This window comes from Chelonia mydas, chromosome 2, assembly GCF_015237465.2.
Source record: "Chelonia mydas isolate rCheMyd1 chromosome 2, rCheMyd1.pri.v2, whole genome shotgun sequence".
In the NCBI taxonomy this organism is placed as follows: domain Eukaryota; kingdom Metazoa; phylum Chordata; order Testudines; family Cheloniidae; genus Chelonia; species Chelonia mydas.
Genome location: NC_057850.1, coordinates 59,929,279 through 59,952,609, shown reverse-complemented (window position 1 = coordinate 59,952,609; position 23,331 = coordinate 59,929,279). Strand labels below are relative to the sequence as shown.

The 23,331-nt window shown below is 38.7% G+C and overlaps 1 protein-coding gene across 13 annotated transcripts in view; it reads left to right on the top strand.

The window, feature by feature from the left end:
• The window catches only part of LOC102941738 (serine/threonine-protein kinase Sgk3), an 84,385-nt gene that overhangs the window by 45,863 nt on the left and 15,191 nt on the right, over positions 1-23,331 (top strand). For 7 of the 13 annotated variants that reach the window (XM_037892493.2, XM_027828512.3, XM_043539554.1 and 4 more), the window contains exons 3-9: positions 1,555-1,763; positions 5,974-6,057; positions 8,447-8,519; positions 9,265-9,340; positions 16,312-16,399; positions 20,916-20,965; positions 23,101-23,158. In XM_037892493.2, coding sequence (XP_037748421.1) covers positions 1,686-1,763; positions 5,974-6,057; positions 8,447-8,519; positions 9,265-9,340; positions 16,312-16,399; positions 20,916-20,965; positions 23,101-23,158 — 507 coding nt within the window. In that variant the 5' untranslated portion in view covers positions 1,555-1,685. Of the gene's footprint in view, positions 1-1,554; positions 1,764-3,560; positions 3,698-5,973; positions 6,058-6,901; positions 7,431-8,446; positions 8,520-9,264; positions 9,341-16,311; positions 16,400-20,915; positions 20,966-23,100; positions 23,159-23,331 lie in introns of those variants that run through there. The other 6 variants (XM_037892498.2, XM_037892499.2, XM_043539551.1 and 3 more) reach the window with 5 other exon arrangements.

Here is a 23,331-nt window from a genome sequence, read left to right as displayed (position 1 = left end):
AGGAAATTTGGAAGAGATCAAGGTGATTGGATTTTGAGTATAAGAAGTAAACCAGAACCATCTAAGATTTATTAGTTGGATATTAAAAAACAAATCTCTTCAATTGGATACCAGGGGCTTTGTCACTTCTGCCAACACAAACATGGGTATCTCTGTAACAGCAGTATTACATCAAATTAGTTGGTGGCTTGTTTTTATTTTATTTTTTTAAAATTCTTGCCCTGAAATATGCAGTTCATATTCAGCTTACCTATTTTGAGAAAATGGCAGTTTAAATATTGAGCTTTTTCACTCCTCAAAGCTTTCCCCTTGTAGAGTTAGACATGAGACAAGCTAGACATCTCATATTTTAGTGTTACCTATTTTTTTGTTTGTGCCTTAGGGTTGAACTGTATTTGGTTTATAAACAAAACAAAAAAAGTTAAAACTGAAATATCCATACATTCCCGAACAGGAGGTTTTTTGTTAAATTTGAGCATCTCTTTATGGTCATCTTATGTGCTAGTTAAAAGTTCGTATTTGTATTGTGGCAACATTTAGAGGCCTCAGTTGGGGATTAGGTTCCTTTGTGGTAGACACACACAACAACAAAAAAATTGTCCCTGCCCCAAAGATGGTGAGTGAAAGAGGACACCATTAACTTGAAATCTAAACTTCAGAAAACTAGTTAAATTCTAACCTGGCCCTGGCCTATTTTGGTATGTATACTTTTTCATTTTCTTGTCTTTTAAAATGCCCCCTTTCACACACTGCTGTGTGAAAGCCCTAAATGAAGAGAGGTTGACTAACCATCTGTACAGGGAAATGATGAAACTCTAGACAATGTGCTGTCAAAAGCACAAAGTAAGCAAAACTGGGGGAAATCTCCCTAATCTGTGAGTTAGTGTCATCATATGCTTCACTTGTAACAACAGCAGGTAAATGTTCAGACAGAAGTGACTTTTTAAAATTAACTGTGTCCCTTTAAACTTCACTTGAAAGATTTTCCTCATATCATCTTTCCTTTTCCACCTGTGATGTGATACTTAAATATACTCTGTGTGTTCTGACAGGTATGCAGTACCCTGAGGTACAGACTTGTACATCTGAAGATATTTAGAAATAATCTTGAATAAATTATTTCTACCTCAATACAACTCTTATGGCTGAGTAAAACTAACTTGACTCTGATGATAAATATCTGCCTGTCGCCCTGTTGTCCCAAATTATGCATTACATGCTGCGGCCCTGATCCTGCAAGCTAGTTTTGCTGTGGGGCCTTGAACCCATGCAGAGCCCCCTTTGAAGTCAGTGGGACTCTGTAAGGGGGCAAAAGCCCACCAGCATAGACCATCTGGTAGGATCAGGGTTTGAGTGTGTGTTGCAGAGATGAGCAGTGTCCGTTGTCCCCACTGTCCAAAGGCCCCTATCAGGATCAGGCATTTTTGCAGTATGTACTGTATACCTGCATAGGAAGCTATGATCCCTGCCCAGAGAAAGAGCTCACAAACTAGTTCTAACCATGCAAATGAACAATGTTTCTGTATTAATTTTACCTTTTAATTACATTTTAAGGTTGCATGATGGAATTTAAATTTTTCCAAGAAAAGCTGCACATTTTGGATCAGTATCGCTGAGATTGTCTTCTGTTTGCTGTACATTGAGTGGAGTCACTTGACACAAGCTTGCCCAAAGAGTACATAAAAATGGATCTCAAAGAAAGCTGCCCAAGTGTTAGCATTCCCAGCTCTGATGAACATAGAGAGAAGAAAAAGAGGTTTACTGTAAGTATGTTAGCATTTCTCTAGACAGACTACGTATGTGCTTTGTTTTGTACATTAGCACACATCTTAAATATCTGACTATTTTTGTGCTCTCCACACACTGATGACAGAAATTGGTGTTTGCTCAAATGCAAATGATATGTACTGGACATAATGAACAAAATGCTTTACACAATTAATCTTCACGCAGAATAGGATTTTTATTCTAGAGTTTGTCACTTTTTATAGATATAGTTCTGGTTTACAAATTCTTGATATCCCTTTAAGCAAAACTGCAGCATTTTTTTTTTTTTTTTCATATTTGGCATTTAGTGTATAAATGTGGGGGCGGGGGGATTTTTTTGCCCTAGCATATCAGATCCAAATGTTGCCATATCTTTTCTGTAAAAAACATAAAATCCCAAAGGGTGAGGTGTATTTTAAAAAAATGAAAAGAAAAAGTGAGCTCCTGAGTTTAGACACTCCACATTTTACATCTTTACAGTTGTTTTCTTAATGTTTTTATGTGCTTTTAACGGAAACTCATCACTTGTAATTCATTCTCTCTCTCTCAATCTCATGCTCTTGAAAGTTCCCCCCCCTCCCCTCATTTTTTCCTTTTGGCCTCCTGATAGACACATTTTGTAATCATGCAGGCTTTTTTTTTTTTTTTAATTTGGTAGCAGGCAGTACTTGTTTGTTTTGTTTAGTGGGGCAAAGAATCTTTCTTAATACAGGAAGTAAAGTGGTTTTGGGTGGTTTTGTCTTTGCTTCTATGTCTGTTAGGGTATAAAGAATGCATCGTAATGCTTTCTTTCAAAAATGTGATCCGATTCATTGCCCTGTTGTGCAATTTCCTCCTGAAACTGAGAGATGCTGACTAGCTTGTTCTATTTTTCTAGAGAATTAGTAAATCCAAGGGTGTTTCACTGGTGAAAACTAGTGCAAGGTTTATGTCTGTTTTCAGGCTACAGTACAGTTATTCTCTTTATCTTCAGAAGGCAAAGAATATTACTTTATGTAGTCAATGTAAACATTCAAGTATATCATAATGTAACTATGTTTTGGGGAGTGGGGAAATGGGGAAAAGAAAAAGAGTGCTTGGTTAACTTGCAGTTTAAGAGCTAAAGTTTGAGAATGCCTGAGGGTCGGTATGTGTTGGAAGTGTATTTCATACGACTTTGTGAGTTTGAACGAAGTAGCTCTCTCGAAAGTCTCTGATCTTCCTACAGCAAAATTAGCACATTGTACTGCCTAAATGTTAATTCTTTACAGACTTGTCAGTGGTTGGACATTTGTCCTGAAATTTCCTGCTATGGTAAGTTCACCAGTGACAGCACTAGAACACACAAGGCAATGACAGTCCCCAGAGTTTTAAGCACCAGGTCATGTAGAACTTTTTAGGCAGAAAATCAGCTGTAGTCTAGAGTACTGTCTTCCCTGGCACTCCTACTTGTGGAGCTGCACCAACATTAGCAACAGTGGGGAAATTTTAGAGAGAAGAGGTGACAGTAGGCACAGTCTAACCAGGTGAATGTTCCCTATAGAAGCATAGTGCTCAGTTTTGGCCTCTTCCACTTGATATCAAGGACTAATTAGCAGCCTGACAAATTATACTTTTTCACAGCAAAGCTTGTGGGTTTGTCATATTTTAGGATTTAATAACGCTATCAGCCAAGAAGTGATGGGTGTAATAATTTCAGTAGTAGACCTGCATCCTCCAGAGTATTTTTATGGCTATTATACTGCATTTATTTTCTCTCCTCTTGCAAACCCATATTGCAGTGACTCTCTGGAGCCCCTGGGCATTGCTTCTTGAGTCTGCAGGAGGGGATTACTAAAAGGAGGCACAGACACCCATGAGGAAAGCATTATTGTAAAAACCATAAAAAAGATGTGGAGGATTCTTGCACTTAGATGTGTCTCTTTTCTTGAACTGCTTGAACACCCAGAAGGTGAGAGGACAGTGTCTCAAAGTCCTAAGCTTTAGGGATGCCACTCCATTCTATTCCCATTCACCCCACAAGAACTGAACAGTGTAGTTGCCAGTAATGTGGACAAAAGTGCATGTCTGCAGAATATGGTGGGGGTGTCCTCCCCAGGTAAAAAGATGGTACTAGTTGGTAATGCTTAACACTAGGCTAAACTACCACATATTTGTAGTTTGAGTGTTTTGGCTTTTGTGGTAAGATACAGGAGTTGTTTCCTTAGTCGGGAAGGCAGGAGATGTCTTTTTAGAAGAAAAAGAAACAGCCCACCCTTGACTGGCTGATTTTATGACTGTCAGAGGCCTCCACTGCAGGTCTGATGTCAGGGAGTAATCTAAAACAGGGTCCTTTATAGGTGAGGGTCCCTGGTGTGTTTCTTCTCCCATGATTAATAATTCTTGCTAAGCAGTTTGACTTTTCATTTTAAAAGTAATGTTCAAGTCAGCTTCTGATTTCATCCCAATGGGAACAGAGATCTGCATGTACTCCATTTAAAAAATTAGGATTCATGGGAAGAGACCTGGACAATCCATTTGCCCAGCCATTATTTTTGTGCTTAGCCATAAGAGGGTGGCCCTGTCTAGTGGCAGACACCAGCAAACAAAGGAAAAAGAATACTGTCCCTTCAAAACACCAGCTTCCCTGCTTTGGCCCCTTTATAGTAAATTAAGACTTGTCTCATCTTGGTTCCCCAGATGGCTGAGCCCGATCAGTCTCACTTCAGCTGCAGATAATCAAAGGAAAAGAGTAGTTCTAGCTGACGTGGTTAAATCCATCTGTTTCCCAGGTTCATGCCACCACCCTAGCTTAATGCAGAAGTTGCTGGCTCTGCTCTCTCTATCCCTAATCTGGGGGAGGGAAGGAATAATCCTTCACGTAAATTTCATTGGAGCTCCTGGTTACATCTTAGTCTGAGAGTCTCCTGACTTGATTACCTTCCTGGGGTTGGCAGGAGCAAAGAGCAGTCCTGGATTTGAGTAAAGCAGCCACTTTCTAGAATCTTCATGCTACAACAGCAGCACCACATCTGAGGGGAGTGAGACTGGGCGCTTCCTCCTTCTCTCTCAGAGCTGTCTTGCAATTTTTCCTTCCTGTTTTTCTGTGCCTTCGTGAGCCTAGATGGGGATCCTCCCTTTTCCAGCTGGCAGGCCAGCCAACTTCTCTGGGCTGGAGAAGGTGCTTTGCCTGGCTCCCTTGGAAAATAACTAACTCCTCCCTGCCTGACTTGCAGGAGAGTGTTTATAGCCCATTACACTAACTCATATGCTTTCATTAGTCATAGCAGTGTAAGTGCGAATCCATAGATACTTCAGAAGAAGAATCACTTAGCTATAAATAGTAACTGCGTGCATCATCTCTCTTCTCCTCTTTGGGAGGTGTCTAATTCTGCGGTTTCAGTTTGAGCATGATTGAAGCAGAATGAATGGTTATGTAAACAGGTTTAGAGTGTGTGCCTTTCTGGAAACATGAGTGTCAAACACTACTCTTTTTTAAATAGATTCTTTGCTAGACTTGATTGTAGGATGCATCATTACTGTACAAAGTTGACAAACACTTTTAGGCAGTCTAACTATCTGCAGAGGGGTTGCTCTTACAGATAAGTGATTAGTTATATGCTGGATGTACAGCTTTCTCCCACTTGCCTGTTTTCTTCAAGACATGCTACTCAACAAAAGCTTGGGTCAGGATGATCTTCAGTGATAACCATGTGCTTTTTTGGGGGCTAACAGTACTATGAAGGCTTGCTTCCTTAGTATTTGCTTTTAAAACAAATGTATAGATTCAGTTTGTTTATATTCTTAACTTATAAAGACCTGATTAAATTTCTGTAGAATGAGGCCACTTTCATTCTTGCACCCTTGCATTGGACTCGAGGCTTTGGAGGCTTTCCTCATTCCCCACTCTCCCCCACAAAGTGGACCTGTATTAGTGTTTTAGTATCTAGTAGCAAGATGCTTCTACTGAATGTGTATTAATCTTATGGAGTTTATATAGTAGTTTTACTGATGTTTAAGGCTCCACTTTAAAACAAATGAGCATTTTGCAGCTTACAGAAAGCAGGATTTGTTAATCTTGGGTTGTTGTTTATATGAAGTTGTAATAAGAAACAGGTAGCTTAGTGAGAAATATGTTTGTATGTACATACATACACATATAAGGCCCCCCCCACCCCCCAAAAAACAAAACAGATGGCTTTTCTGAAACAGATTGTTGGCATTTACTCTGCCTTTGTGTTCCCACAGGTTTACAAAGTATTGGTCTCCATTGGTAGAAATGAGTGGTTTGTCTTCAGGCGATATGCTGAGTTTGATAAATTGTACAACACAGTGAGTAAGATGCATTCTAAAGAGTCACGCTAAAATCACACAAAGGAATGCTTGTTTGCTGTATTGTGGTTTGAATTCATTCCTTCATAGTGTATAGTCGTGTTCCACATTAAACCATCAGAGACTGTTTTTCACTAGTTTCAACTTTAATAGGATTTAGAGGTGTGTGGTTTGGGTTTTTTTGGGGGTGTGGATATTATTGAATAAGTATGTGTGTGGTGGATATTTGAAATCCATTTGTCTTTGTTTTTTTTTTTTAAAAGTAATCACTTTAGAATTTATTTTGCAATGAAATAAAGGAAACTAGTGTATAGATAATTGTTTAGTCTCTAAGGTGCCACTAGTACTCCTTTTCTTTTTGCGAATACAGACTAACACAGCTGCTACTCTGCAACCTTTGAAAAATTTGTTTCTTAAAATACTTGGAAGTCAGTTAAGAGGTGTCATGATTTCCTGTAGGGAAAGACTTTATCCAGCTAAAATAAGACTTTGCAGCTGCAGATTCATGGAAATTCAGTGGACCTCTTGGGTTCGTTGCTGGCAGAGGCTGCTACTACTGTACACGCTTAGAGGAGAGCAAGCAGGGCCAGTCCTAGGCATGTGCCAATTTTGTTGTCATCCAGGGCAATGCGCTTCTGGGGACCCTATTGTCTGCACTCCTTCCTAGTATGTACTCACCTAAAGTCACTGCCTCCTGATCTTACAAGAGGAACTAACCCCCCACAGCCCGTCAGATATATGTGTTGTGAGCCAAACCCCCTATCAGCTTCTGAAACCACCCTCTCTGACACCCTTGGTGACATGCACTCTTCTCTGCTCTGTCCACACACCTTGTTTTACCTAGGTGACTGAAGTCTGACTGGGATCCCATATGTTGTACTTGGCAAACCTCTTAGACTACCCATGGGGTCAAGGGAGAAAGAAAGCCTCTTCAGTGGCTGAAGAATGCTGATTAGGCATCATATAGCCCACACATCTGGATTGTCAGATAACGTCACTGCTGTCATGAAGTGCAGTCGGCCCCAGCCTTTCTAATGCAAGTGGAGGTTCTTAGAGAAATTAGCCAGGTGAAAAGGGACATCTGCCCCAATTTCTCTTCTTTACTCCTGAAAAGAAGGGACGGAGCTGGACATTCCAAAGGACTCTGCAAAGTGAATAGCATGTTAAGGAAGAACTTGCTATGCCAAATGGAGTTGATATTGAAACTTGCTTATGGGGTAACTGGAGAAAGTGACCACCAGCTCTTAAATCGGAGGAGAAGAAATAGTCTCCAAAATAGAGAGAGATGTATCTGCTGCTCCTTCCACCATCTAAAAATTGTGACTTTTAAACACACGGACTTTGTGGAGATCAAGGAGAATGAATTGGAAGATGTTAGTGTCTTTATCTCTACTAAGATTTCTACCATATTATTATAAACTCCTTAGTTTACCTTCCTATTCCCTCTATTGTTTGGCCTCCTACATAGTAAGAATAAATTCTGTATCTGAAATCCTCTCTGGATGCACTTTTTTCAAATAAGTTCACTCCGTGCCTCTCAAAGGCATGTTACCATTGTGCATCCTTTATTGGTGGATTACTTTGCTTCTCAATAGCTAGGGCAAAGTGTCTGAATTTCAGCTATCATGCCTAGGGGCTCCTTACTCCGAAGTTAAGAACAGTCCTAGAGATTGCTTTGCTGTGGTGTAAACCTGGATCCTGACTTTCAGGCTATACATATACAAGGAGGAGTGACTAAGAAAAGTCTGAGAGTGAACATGGAGTTTTCTTCTACCAGATTATTCTGCAACACTGAGTGCGTGGAATTTTTGTTTTGTTGTTAGGTCATTGTAGTTGTACTTGGATTTGGGCAAAGATTCACTCTCACAAGCCAGTCTCTTCTTTGAATAGGTCTGTCTGCTGCAGTGACAGCATCCAATCCCTGGAAGGTTGTAGGTGTTTGGAAATGCATTGGACTCATCATAGACTTATCCACTGAGGTTGTCAATACCTGTATTCCTAGCCAGAAGACAGCTTCTTTGGGAGGAGGGGAGGAGAGAAAAAAAGCAAACTGGGCCAGAGGAGGCAATGTAATAAAGAACATTTCTAATAACCATAGACGCCAAAAGCCCTGCTTACAACAAGGTTGAACTTGTCTCCTAACCAGGTTACAAATTGTAACACACTGGTTAAATGGGGCCTAGACAATTTGTTTATATGCAGATCAGCCTTCTGTCTCCACACTCCCCTTTGTACTAATCCCAACAAAGACAATATTGAGGACACACAAAGTGATGCTAGTAGTCTGAAGTTCAAACTTTCTGCAAATTGAGAGTAAAATATGCCTACATCAAGCAATTATTTATAGGAGTCCAAATATCTAAATATGAATATGGTGTTTGTTTTTTAGCTGAAGAAACAATTTCCCACTATGAACCTGAAGATTCCAGCTAAAAGAATATTTGGAGACAATTTTGATCCAGGTAAACTGTGACTTGGTTATTATTCCTTTATTTTGTTCTTTATTTGGGATTTAATCTATCTTGCTTGCACAGAATTAAGTTTAAATCGATCTAACAAGGACTGCAGTCCCGTAGTAGGGCCTTTCCTTGCTACAGAACCAAAGTAAACAAACTACATCAAAAGTGGAGAGAGAAATAAAGATTTTAAAATATCTTTGGTAATGGTTACATGTTGATGCCTGCTGGTAGAGTAGTTCTGTAGCTGTTGGATTGGATTGTACAACCTTTACTTACAGGGGTGAGTGCTCACTAGAGTGGCCCTTTTGGTATGAATGAGAAGAATACTCTTGGGAGTAAGGGCTTGATACTGCACAATTGAAGTCGATAAGAATTTTGTCACTGACTTCAGTGCTAGCAGGATCAGGACCAGTATCTCTCCAATACAAAATCTAGGCCATTGTGACTGCACACTTTGAATTCTTGTCGCATGCGCAGGTGCAGTTCAGATCTATTGGGTTGAGTACATTTTTGCTTTTTAAAATATATAAAATAATGAAAAAGTTAGAGACTGGAGCTCCTATTCTTTCCCATTTTCATATTTTTTTCTATACAAAATCCTCATGTGTAAGCCCAGTTATATTCAGACGCTTTTTTTTCTGTTAACTAACTTCCATTAAAGTAGTATAAAAATGCAAAATTAAAAACTTGTTTTGCCATGAATTCATTGAATGATTCTTTCTAATTACACTTTTCCCCTCCTCCCCAGATTTTATTAAACAGAGAAGAGCAGGACTGAATGAATTCATTCAAAATTTAGTTAGACAGCCAGAGCTATGCAACCAGTAAGTAGTTTCTCTTCTGTTTTGTTATGGCTATTTAAATGACACGGGATATATTCCAAAAATATATGATTGATGGACATTAAATACACTTTAGTTGGGTACAAAATGTGTTATCTATGGTAAATGTAAAATGTTATAATAGAGACAAAGTGGGTGAGGTAATAGCTTTTAATGAACCACCTTCTGTTGGGGGAAGAGAAGACAAGCTTTCGAGCTAAACAGAGCTGTTCTTCAGGTGACCTCTGTGCCGCTCGAAAGCTCTCTTCCCCCAACAGAAAGTGGTCCATTAAAAGTTATTACTTTACCCACGTTGTGTCTCATATTTCCTGGGACCAACACAACTACAACAGAACAGCAAACTACTACTATAATACTAAGATATCTCTAAGATTACAGTTCTTTTGTTTTTAAGAAATATCCAAAACGATGCAATTGTCATGTAAGCACTTGGCTTGCTTTCTTAAAGCCTTTTTTGTGTACGAACTTGCCACCCTTTTAATTAAACACTGTTTTAGCTAAACCAGTACAAATTCCATGAGAACACTTACCTGAAATGCTATTCTTAAATCAGCGTTAGTTTAAACCTACTCCTAATCAATTTAATAAATAAATGTGTCCCCCCAGTCTTCTGCGTTGCTTTAATTAAGTCTGTGTAAAATCATACCTCTAGTTAAAATGATGCAAATCTGAATATAAACAAACATTTATAAACATGAGTACATTTAGATTTCTGCTTTCATTCACTTGATCTACTTAATTTGCCAATCTGCAATACCAGTGGAATTGTTCTGCTTTTAGCTAGAAAACAACCATTCGTAAACAGGGAACATTGCCACAAGAGCTTGCAGCATGCATCAGATACTCTTTTTCTGCTTTGTGAACAGCTTTGAGGCCTCATAAACCTGAAACATGTACTTCCTTTTATCAAAAGCATTCTGTATATTCTTCCTAGTGACAAGTGGAAAAAGCTTCTAGACATGACAAAAAAATCGTGATGGAACAATTTTCCAGTAAAGGAAAAAGTGTTGGATCATAGTGGATCATACCACTGTCCTCAGCTGCAAAACAGTGAAGAGCAGTTCTCAAATAACAGATTATGTTCCAACAATCAATCTTTATTTCTTTCTCACGTATTAAACAGGAAAACTTCTTTAAATTATTTTTAATAGTCCACAGACTTTTTTCCTATTTCTGGTTCTTTAAACATTCAGCTGTGAAATATTTCAGTTAATAGCTTTTTGAATATACCTTTTTCCAAAGCTGAACACTGGACTGTTTTAACATGAGGCTCATAAACTTTTCTCTGAGCCTAGGAACAGACTTTTTTTTTTCCCTTGAATCTGATCTGAAAAGCTCAAGAAGATTTAACAGTACATAAATTAGATTTTTAATCTATTTTAAGTACTTAATCTAGCACTAACCATTCCAGTTCAGTGAAGACCAGTGTAAACCACTATTAGAAACTGAAGATTTTAAGGTCTGCTATTCCTCCCCTCCCCCAATAATTAGACAGCTAGCTAGAAATGTATTTAATGAACAAAGAATAAAGGCTTAGTCCTGCGCTCACTAAAGTAAACTACTACTTCTGTGGGAGAAGGATCAAGCTGTTGACTTTGTAGTGCAGTACAGAATGGAATTGAAATGCATTTGTTCCACATGTTGGTTTTTTTTCTTGCAGTGCAGTGATTATTAAAATATTAGATTTAAAATGTTTCACTATATCACTATTCGCTGTTGTTCTTAAAATACATTTTAAGAAGACGGCAGCTAATTTCTTTGTGAATGACCACAATGAATCATACTGATTTATATAAAAGTCCACAGCCTTAGTTTTGTCTACCAGTCAATATTAGTAATAGACAAAAATCAAGCCTTTAGTGAAGTTCTTGTAAAATCCATTCCCATTGGAAACTAACTATTAAAGGGGGAAAGTGACCACTGTGTCCTTAAAAGTGACCTAGTAAACAAACTTATTTTCTAGACACTTTTTCCTTAACTTGCTACATGTACACTCAACTAAGTAGATTAGTAACATGAAATGAATTAGTATGGCGGGGGGGAGGGAAGAGAGATAGAAAAATGTTGAGTACTGTGTGTGCACTCCAATAAACTTTCTGTAGCTCTTATCTGCTACACTACATGATGCATTAAGACAAGTGCTAGGCGGTTCTACTTCCAGTCCTGCTTTGGCAAACCATACTGGTGTTGCTGGGAAATATGGAGAATTTTTTCTGTTTCAGAGGGTCCTTAGGTCTGCAATTTGTCCTTTGACTCTTGTACCAAAAGCAAATCCTCATGCTTCAGCATATGGAGCCAACCAATTACTGTTAAGCGGGTTAGAAAGATATTTGCAAGAAATTCCGTAGTGGTCAATTGTGGATCTTCCTGTGAAGTGTCAGGTACTAGCCACCATTGTCAAAGATGGGATTCCAAACTAGATGGACCATTGGTTTGACCTGTTATGGTAGTTCCTATGTGGATTAGCTTTAGACTCCAAATTTTTACTGTTTGCTTTATTTTAGAGAGAATTTTCTCTCATCCACAGACTATAGGTACCTTGCAGAAAAGCTTCAGAAAAGATGGAAAATATGAACTAACATTTCTGTCTTGCTGATTCCTAATCTAGAATAAGAGGCTAGGAATTCTTCTCTTGTTAATACAGTTGAGCCCTAATCCTCTGAGCAGCTCTTTAAGTTGGGCTGTCTTCCCCCTCAGCTGTAGGCCTTTACTGAAAAGATAATACATGCAATTGTCTATCAGAACACTCTCTTTTAAGAAGCAGCTTAAAACCAAGTGCATAAAATAGAATGCATTAAAGGCTTAGCATAGTTTTAAAATAATTCTAGTAGCTCCTTAAGGAAAACTAGAACACAGCATAACTCCACTAGATGACGTTTGTGATGGCCGTGTCCTCTATGTTAAATAAACTGCCAATTTCTGCAGTGAGAGACATGAACAATAGTCATTCTAGAAAAGAAATTGAATCATTGAGTCCTCATGGTTCCAACATTCAACTGAGAAAAACAAATATAACATCACTAGATCACAGGATCCCAGTCTTTGGGTTATTCCTGCTTTCACATAGCTGTGGTCTGTCATCTTCTACACCACTAAGTCTTACTGCTTCAGGCCTGTGTTTTCTAAAACACCACAAATTGGTGTACCACTTTTTCACTGTGCTTCATATTCAAATAGAGTTTATTTCAATCTGTGGGGTCTCATCATTGGCAGTAAAAGTAATGTTTTTTTTCTGCAAAACAGTTTTTTCATAGGTATTGGGCTTGACATGTAGGTAGCAGAAGGCCAGTGTCTAGACGTAATGTATTTAGGCAGAGTACTGATGCAAAACAAACCTAGGAGAAACAGTTAGTGCATGGGATCTCTCCTTCCGAAGATGGCTCCCTTATGCTAGTGAGTCTGAAGTTATTTCTACCTTAACCTTCTTTTAAAATCCAGAGGGAAATTCTGCTAGTGTATTATATGTTAAATATATTCAGTGTCCCCTTTTTAAATCAAGTGTTTATTTTTTGTTTTGTTAATCTAGGTGTCTAAGCATATGGCAGGAGTAGTTTGTGTATTTATTTTGTAACATTAGTCTATGAATTCATGTATTGTAGAAGTCTTACTGTATATTTGTACAGTAGCTAGCCCAATCTTGTACATAACTAATACATAACATGCAGTAGGAGTTCTGGAGTTGTTACAATGTCTCATGAGTCCATTAAACTTCTGGTCACAAACACAAAAACTAGTACTTTGGAGCAATTGTGAAATACCATGGAAGTGCATAATATGGATTCACTGTGACATAAGAGAACGTACCATTTGCTATGCATTCATACATAGGTAATGTTAATATAAATTACTTACAATGCATTGTAGCAGGTTTTCAGTCGTCAAAAACAGTAAAGGTAATTGAGGTATTGGCACATTAAGATAAATTCTTTCTAGTGGGGACTTGTTCATTCCATGTCTGGTATGAAATGCCAAGCACGCCTTTGGGTGGCATAAAACCGATAATGAGAATGTTCTAAGACTTCATATTAAAACAAGCTCACATCAAATAAATAGTATGTGCAGTAACTCATCTGAAACTTTTTAAAATGAAAATGATGCCCCACATACACGTACGTATGGACAAATTTCTCCTGAACTGATCACAGGTACATAAAATGCACCCTAAAATAGATGACGTAGAATTTATAAGCTCTTTAAAAGAGGGCTGAGGGAACTAAATGGAAGTGCTGATGGAATCTTGCTGCAGATGTAATGCATTCAACGCTGTGACTATCTGCATTCAATACAGAATGTTGAGTGGAGCATGGAATCTGCCTTGATAGTCTATGAAATAGTATCCCCAGTCTATTACTGAGCTCAGGGATTTCTTTAAATTGAGACTTGCCAGCACAAAACAACAAATGTCGTTAAAATACACAATTCTCAATATGCATGGCGGGGGGGGGGGGGGAAGAAATAATATAATACCACTTATCACCCAAGATGTACTTTAGAATACAAATAATGTCAGTTCATTCTGTATACGGTAATAAGTTCTCATTAATTTTAGAAAACTGAAAATGACACACTGATACTGAAGGTGTTAGAAAGGAAATTGGTTTTCCTGTGGTATTTCACGAGATAACAACCAATTACAAACATTGGTGGAGGAAGTGGAAAGCTTAGTTCCAATTAGCATAGCTGAAATAGTCTTACTGAACACCTCCTGCAATCTTTTCATGTTCATCTATTTTTTAATATGGTAAGTCATTGCAAGTGGAAAAATTGTATATCCTGCATATGTTGGTGTACATGCTCAGTTAAACAGAGGCTACATCTACACTGTGAGCTAGGAGTGTGTTTCCCTGTTTGCATGGAGAAAGTAAATAAGGAAGTGTTATTTACTCCTCATACCACAAGAACTAGGGGACCACCAAATTAAATGAATAGGCAGCACTATTCATTTAATATTTAAATGAATAAAACAATTAAAACGAAGTATTTCTTCATACAACACAGTCAACCTGTGGAGCTCTTTGCTAGACGATGTTGTGAAGGCCAAGATTATAACAGGGTATGATGAGTTGGATCCTCCCCTCCCCACCCCCCTTTCTGGGATGCCACCTGGTGTACTGGGGTTTCACTGAGTCCCTTCTGCTCCACCAGCCTGGATTCCCTCTCCCTGCTTTGCCGAATTAGGCGGTCCGGCCTCTTTGTCTGTCTGTCTCTCTCACACACGCACACTCTGAAGTCAGCTCTGTGTGAGAGGATTCATCCAGCACTCATGTGTATACCCCTTTTGGGGAATAAACCCAGAATAAGATTGTCTTGCGCTGTATAGAAAGATCTGCCTGGCGCAAGCTCACAAAAATTCATCCTCTCCGTCAATGTGAAGAGAGAGACGCACAATTTCTTGCCCCCCGAGTTAGAAATTGCACAAACTGGGTTTAATAATTAACAAAACAAATTTATTAACTATAAAAGGCAGATTTTAAGTGATTATAAGGGATAGCAAACGGAACAAAGCAGATTATTGAGCAAATAAAACAAAACACACATACTAAGCTTAAGATCTTAAAGAGACTGGTTTCAAGAAGTAATTTCTCACCCTAAATGTTATTTTAGGTAAGTTGCAGAGTTTCTGTAGCTTAGAGTTCCAGTTATTCCTTGTTACAGACTGGAATCCTGTCTCAGTCTGGACTCACCCCTGCCTTTCCCCTCAGGTTAGTTCCTTTGTCCCTTCAGGTTCTTTCAGCAGCCCTTCTTTTTGGGTAGGAAATGGAGAGTCCAGATCAACCCCCTCCCCAGCCTTAAAAAGGATTTATCTAAGGCGGGAAACCTTTGTTTGATCCCCATCCCCCTACAGAGGAAAAGTACCAGCAGTGTCCAAGGTGGTATTTTGCATCAGGTGACATTATCACCTGACTTTGTAGTATCACAGCTATGTCCCAGGGTGCCTCTCAGTAAGGAGAGAGATTAGTATCTTCCCAGTTGTATTATTTCTTCCTAATGGCCCATCAAGGCTGTGAAGGCCGGTTGTCTGGTGGGTGTCTCCCAAATATACACACAACTGTAATTGTTATAGTCAATATCCCTAACTTTAGATACAGAAATAATACATCCATACAAATGGGATAATCACATTCGGTGAATCATAACCTTTCCAATTATGTCTTATATGAGCCAACTTGCATAAAGTATATCTTAGTTATGCCATATTCATATCATAACCATATTTCTATGAAGAATACAGGGTAACATCACATAGGGTTCAAAAAAGAATGAGATAAGTTCATGGAGGATAGGTACATCAATGGCTATTAGCCAGGATAGGCAGGGATACAAAACCATGCTCTGAAGTGTCCCTAGCCTCTGTTTGCCAGAAGCTGGGAATGGGTGACATGGTATCGATCACCTGATGATTACCTGTTCTGTTCATTCCCTCTGAAGCACCTGGCATTGGCCACTGTCAGAAAAGAGGTTACTGGGCTAGATGGACCAATGATCTGACCCCGTATGGCTGTTATTCTGTTCTTAGACATACCTATGCTACCTTTCATCTGAGCTAGTGCACTAAAAATAGTAGCATAGCAATAGTAGCATGGGTAGCCATAGCACGGAGCTACCTGTGCAGAGTACAAACCCGCCTGAATCCTGTGGTTATGTATTCAGCACAGCTAACCCGTGCTGCCACTGCCCATGCTACCCCCAGCTATTCTATTTTTGGTGTGCTGGCACTGATGAGAGCTAGCACAAATATGAGCTGGGAATTGTATCTGTATCTTGTAGTGTAGACGTAGAGAGTGAACTACCTGCATTACAAGTCCCCATAAAACCAGTTTGTTGGAAGGGTTTTTGTTATTTACCAGATGCATAATATGATGGTGAATGTGAAGAAAATTCTACTTCTGTAGTAATGAGTTGCAAATGCATTTAAGTTACTAATGTCCTAATAGGTTTAATTATATTTCTAGCCCAGATGTCAGAGCATTTCTTCAGATGGACAACCCAAAGCATCAGTCAGATCCATCTGAAGATGAGGATGAAAGGAGCAATCCAAAGGTAACAGTCAGCTAGAATGGAGTAGAAGAACAGTAATCCTGCACTTTTGAACAAACTGTAACTACATGAGGTCAATTTCATATGTATTGTAACTTTCAACAAAATAAGTTGTTCTCCAACAGGGTCCTCCCTGTTCCTTTCCAATAAGGTTACTCAGTTTTTCCCCAAAGTATGAACTGCAAAGACAAGTACCACCAACAAGGGTGGACATGACTGTTAGATACGACAAGTGTTAACAATCTGTTTTCCCCATTTGTTAGGGGCTAGAAGAGCTGTGGCTCAGGTTACAGTTCACGTGACATCACTGTTTAGGTCCTCCAAAGACCTTGCCAGAGACATCCAGGAAAGAGGATAGGAGGATCAGATATTTAAATGCTTAATAACTAAAAATAAAAAAGGAGAATCGAACTTGAAAAATATTTGAAGCCATTTTTTATGGTAGCTCAAAGAAAAATTAACTTTGGTTCACAGTTCACCTTTTACACTGCGAGGTTTCAAACCTCAGTCTCTTACTAAGACATTTAAGATCAGGCTTGACAAAGCCATGGCTGGGATGATTTAGTTGGGGATTGCTCCTACTTTGAGCAGGGGGTTGGACTAGATGACCTCCTGAGGTCCCTTCTAACCCTGATATTCTGTGATTCTAAAGCCACTATATTGGGTTTAGAATTGTACTAAGTCTCTCAAAATCCATTTAGGAGCCTCTGTCTTAAGAACTTCTAGTTACAATGTCCTGCTTTAAGAATTGGTAGAAAAAAATTGTTTTGCTGGGTAGAATAATAGAATAATTTTAATCTATTCTGTCTCTCTCATGTCCCAGTAGTAAAGGATTCTTTGCATGCAAAAGTTATTTAACGCTCTTGCGGCCTGCTTCAACTCCCACAAAAGTCAGTTTTTTCCAATACACTTCTCTGGGTACTGAAGCTACTATTGTGCATTAATTAAAAAGCTTTCCTGGGCCCTAATTGATAAGATCAATTTCCTGATGTAGTTTTCAGTGCTACACATTTAAAGTTACTGAGTCTTCTGTATCTACAAATCTTGTATAATATTTTGTTTCTACACTGTTCCTTACTTTTAGACTCTCTATCTTTCACCTCTTTGGAGGTAGAGGAATTAATTAAATGTACAATGGCACTTCATTACATTTCTCAATAGAAATGAGGGCTTCCATTTTTTAATTTCTTAAACTTTTTAATAGAAATCTTAAGATCAATAAAAGTTGTGGTGACAAATGTAACTTAAAATCTCAATAATGGATGTATGTTTTCAACTTAATTTTCCATCCATCATAAAATACAGTAATGGGCACTAATCATAAATGGAATATCTTATTTTTTTCTCCTTAAATGTTCATCATATTCCTAGTTAACATTCTTCTGCTCTGTCATGGTTCAGATGTTCCGTAAATTTAAAAAAATTGGGAAAATTGATCAGAATATATCTGTAGTGAAAATGTGACTTCCTGCAACACTCTTTTAGGGAAGTGTCCTGCAGCACTTTCTCATTATATGTATGTATTTAATCATAGAATGGTAAGACTGGAAGGGACCTTGACAGATCTTCTAGTCCAGTGCCCTGCACTCAAGGCAGGACTAAGTATTAGCTAGAACATTCCTGACAGGTGTTTGTCTAAACTGCTCTTAAAAATCTCCAACGATGGAGATTCCACAACCTCCCTAGGCAACTTATTCCAGTGTCTTATCACCCTGACAAGAAGCTTTTCCTAACATCCAACCTAAACTGCCCTGACTTCAGTTTAAGCTCATTGCTTCTTGTGCTGTCCACAGAGGTTAAAGAGAACTATTTTTCTCCCTACTCCTTGTAACAACCTTTTACATACTTGAAAACTGTTATCATGTCCCCTCTCGGTCTTCTCTTCTCCAGACTAAACAAACCAGATTTTTTCAATCTTCCCTCACAGGTTGTTTTCTAGACCTTGAATCATTTCTATTTCTCTTCTCTGGACTTTGTTCAATTTGTTCACATCTTTTCTGAAATGTGGCAGCCAGAACTGAACACAGTACCTCAGTTGAGGCCTAATTAGTGCAGACTAGAGCAGAAGAATTAATTCTTGTCTTGTTTACAACATTCCTGCTAATACATCCCAGAGTGATATTTGCTTTTTTTGGAACAGTGTTACACCCTTGACTCATATTTAACTTGTGATCCACTATGACCCCCAAATCCCTTTCTGCAGTACTCCTTCCTAAGCAGTCATTTCCCATTTTGTATGTGTGCAACGGATTGTTCCTTTCTAAGTAGAATACTTTGCACTTGTTCTTATTGAATTTCATCCTATTTACTTCAGACTATTTTCCAGTGTGTCCAGATGATTTTGAATTTTAATCCTGTCCTCCAAAGCATTTGCAACGCCTCCCAGCTTGTTATCATCCACAAACTTTATAAGTGTACTCTCTACGCCATTATCTAAATCATTGATAAAGATATAGACCAGAACCGGACCCACTTGATATGCCCTGCCAGCTTGACTGTGAACCACAGATAACTACTCTCTGGGAACAGGTTTCCAACCAGTTATGCACCCACCTTATAATAGGTTGTATTTCCCTAGTTTGTTTCTGAGAAGGTCATACAAGACTGTATCAAAAGCCTTACTCAAGGCAAGATATACCACATCTACTTCTTTCCCCCCCCCATTCACAAGGCTTGTTACCCTGTCAAAGAAAGTGATTAGGTTGGTTTTACATGGTTTGTTCTTGACAAATCCGTGCTGACTCTTACTTATCACCTTTTTAACTTCTAGGTGTTTGCAAATTGATTGTTTAATTATTTGCTCCATTATCTTTCTGGGGACTGAAGTTAAGCTGACTGGTCTGTAATTCCCTGGGTTGTTTTTATTCCCCTTTGGCACTATATTTGCCCTTTCCCAATCCTCTGGGATCTCATCTGTCTTTCATGACTTTTTGAAGATAATATAATAGCTAATGATTCAGATAGCTCCTCAGTCAGCTCCTTGAGTATTCTAGGATGCATTTCATCAGTCCCTGGTGACTTGAAGACTTCTAATATGTCTAAGTAATTTTTAACGTGTTCTTTCCCTATTTTAGACTCTAATCCTACCTCATTTTCACTGGCATTCATTAAGGTAGATATCCAATTGCAAACTTTTGGTGAAAACTGAAATAAAAAAGTCATTTAGCGTTTCTGCGGTTTCCACGTTTTCTGTTGTTTTTCCCTCTTCATTCAGTAATGGTCCTTCCCTATCCTTGGTCTTCCTCTTGCTTCTAATGTATCTGTAGAAAGTTTTCTTAATCATGTACCATAATTCAGTGTAGCATTTTCCCTTTGCTTCCTTGAAGCAAGTTTCAAGCATCATAATTTAGTTTAAAGCCATTTGTTGTTGAAAGCCCTGAAATTGCTGTATGACCATACTGACTGGTCATGTTTACAACAAAAACCAAATTTTAAAGGTATTTAATTCAGAGTAATTTGGGCCAAGCCTGTGGTAGAAATAAAAGCTCTCCAGTAACTAGTCTGCTTACTATATGAACCTGACCAATAAATAAGTAAGAAAATAGCTCTCAAAAATAAATATAAAGTATGTAGCAGCTTTTTGAAAAATGTTAATACATAAAAATGGCATTAGTTTGCATAAAAAATGTGTTCACTACAATGTATAATTAATTCTTATTTGTATAATTCAGTGCTGGATTGTAATTATTTCCAGAGTCGTCATCTGGATTTCTCCATTCCTACAGTACCTCTGATTTTTGTGACTCACTGTTAGCTTCCTCCCCTCCCCCGCCCCCAAAACTTGTCGCAAACTAAGTAGGATTTTCCTCTAGTCAGTACCCAAGCTTTTCTTGATTTTGAATAAAGATGAGAGCAAACAAATTTGAGGGAAGAGATTGGAGAGGGGAAGAGCTTCTCCCTCTCCCTGTAATTTATATGCTCTGTGTGTGGGTGTGTACCAGCGTTGGCAACATCTCTGCAGTTACTGGAATTGGAATAATTAACCTTGTGTGTCAGATTATCAAAGGTTGGCAACAGCCTTTTAACACAATGTCTTTAACTGGTCCTACATAAGCAGTGTTTATTTTGATAATATATTGGCAAGAGTGTGGTGGATTAAAAAATTTAAATAAACATCCGGAGAATATTCCTGGAATAAAACAGTTTCAAAATGGGTTAAATTTTGGACATTAAGTTACTTGTTAAAAGGGCTGAGACTTAAAATTTTGTTCGTAACCTTGCCATCTGTATTTGAACATGAGATTGTATTACTTCTTATACTTTTACACTGTCTGTATAACCCTTCCTATTAACTCTTCTGATACTTTAACTTAGCATCTAGATTGGGTGCTTTATAAATGTATTTTTAAAAATACTACATAGAAAATAATAAGAAATATAAATGTAGAGATGGTTTGAGCTAATTGAATATTTTGCAATGAGTATTAGCTGAAGGATAATAGATGGGATTTCCTTTTAATGGGTAAACAAATCTAAACTGATCTGAGGCTTGTTTTTTTTTTTTTTTTCCTTCCTACAGCTAAACTCTACCTCACAGAATATCAACCTGGGACCATCTGGAAATCCTCAGTAGGTTTTAGTTAAATATAAACCAAAAGTTAGACTTTAATTTCTAACTATATGAAATGTTCTCCAGATACGTGCCTTTATTTGCTACTTTGTGCAACTTGAGAGGAAGCAAAGGTTCTAACTCGGCATTAAGTAAATATTATCATGCACATTAGTTGTATGCTGTGTGATTTTAGCATAATCAGCAGCTTCTTTACCAGTAGTGTACCCCCAAACAAATCTGAGATGTGTAGTGATGTCTACATAAATAGTTTCCATTTAAACAATAGAAGGAATATATAAATGCTCTTGGGGTGGGAGAGAGTATCTTTGAAATATGCAAATGACATGCCTCCCCTTTCCACTTCAGAGCACTACTAGCAGGGTTGCTGCAATCCTGAAGAGGCAGACCCCCTTACAGATTTTTCTTCCTATTCTTCGTCCTTCTCCTCCCCCGGCCCCCCTTCTCTTATCTAACAGGTTTTGTAACTTACTAAGTTTCAAACATGAGTGGAGCAGATGATGATGATATGCAGGCAAGATAAATGCTCTTCCTTGCAACTCCATGGCAGCAGTTTTAAAATATACCACGGCAAACAAAGTTCAAACCCCAACTCTTGTACAGAATTGCAGTTTGTTCCATCCCCCCTATTATATGACTGAGGGAAGAGTTGTGGGGACAGAATTTGTCCATAGCAATCTTCACACAGCCCTGAGGAGCCCCATTGTCTCCCTTTCTGTTTTTTTAGGCCCTGATTTGCAATTGTTGCTTTTCCCATTCTTCCTTCACTAAAAGAATTTGGTTTGGAGTCTATCCATGGCTTATCTTAATTGCCCAGCTTCTCTTAGCTTAGAGAGCAAAAGGGCTGTTTCTTCATTACTCAAGAAGAACAGATTTTGGTCTGAAGATACATGTAGAACCACTATGTAGATCAAAACAAGTCAACCTGGTTAATCTATTTTCTGTTAGTGTAAACTTGTGTTAATGTCAAACTTCTACAGTACAATATAAGGAATTATATTATGTTGATATGAAAAACTGGCTCATGCAATCAGTATGTCTTTCCTCTCCTTCTGACACATTCTGTGTGGCTCTTATTCTCATTGCTGGGTCTCCCGACTCCCTCATCCTTTTTGCCTTTCTTCTGATTTCTTGCTTAGGGTGTCTGCTCCCCATGTTTGCTACTCTCCTCATTGATAGTACTGCGCCACTGGGAGAGAGTGTGGGGCTTTATATATTGTGCCCCAAATCCTCTTTGGTAGTGCAATCAATAAAAGGGCAACAAATAGAGAGTGGATGGTGGTCCTTGTAATTGTCGAATTGGAGAGCACAAGCCATGTGAAGAAGGAAGGTTGGAAGGCCAAGAGATAGAGTGGCACCTGAATGCCAAATGCCTCTGAATACATGTACCTCCCAGAGCGAAGGAAGGGAAAGACAGGGAGTCATAGGAAGAAAGTAGGGTGGGCAGTGAGGGGAGGAAGTGCAGAGGCCAGAGAATAGGAGGACAAATTTGAGGAATAGAAAACAGCGAGGAAAGGTAGATGAACAGTGAGGCAGACTATAGAACAAGACAAAGGAAAAAGGAAGAGATGCCAAAAAATGGAATGCAAAGAACAGAATGGGGGAGGGGTGGGAGAAAGGGGAGACTTGAGAATGGGGGAAGGACAAGGAACAAACTATTTTAAGAGTCAAACGGCCTTTTTCAAGCAGGGGATGCCCCAGGAGGAACGCGGGAGGTATGAGGGGAAAACCTAGACTTAAAAAAAGAAAAAGGGACTAGAATGAACATGAGAGATGTGGGGAGGAGGAGAAAAGAACAAAGAGCAGAGAAGTGTGGAGCTGAGTCTGTTTTGTCAATTTTATTTTTATTTAAATTGTAACACTAACACTTATATTGTGTTTCCCTGGCAGAAAATAGGAAGTGAAAAGAGGGAAGGGTTTGATTGCAGGCCATAAAAGAGGAGCTGGTATGGAGAACCTCCATGCTACTTGCAGGCCTTAAGTGGGACATGATGTGCAGGGAAATAGTGGCTCACATCAGCACTTCGTTTGCAGTTCAAGCACTTGTTTAAATATAATTCTGAGCACTGTGTAAAATTGTGAAGTTGATATTTTCTACACCAAGTAACCTTCCTCCTTTCTGAATCACTTTCAGCGCTAAACCAACAGACTTCGACTTCTTGAAAGTTATTGGGAAAGGCAGCTTTGGCAAGGTGAGCTTTCTTACCGTTTCTCATCCTGACTGAACTGCACACTGGCACTAAATTTGGGGAACACTGGGAAGTGGTACTCACAAGTTCAGGGCTGGATTAAGGCAACCTGGGGTCCACGGCACACAAGGCCGCCTGTGGTTCCACCCTTACAGCCCCACTTCATACCATGGCAC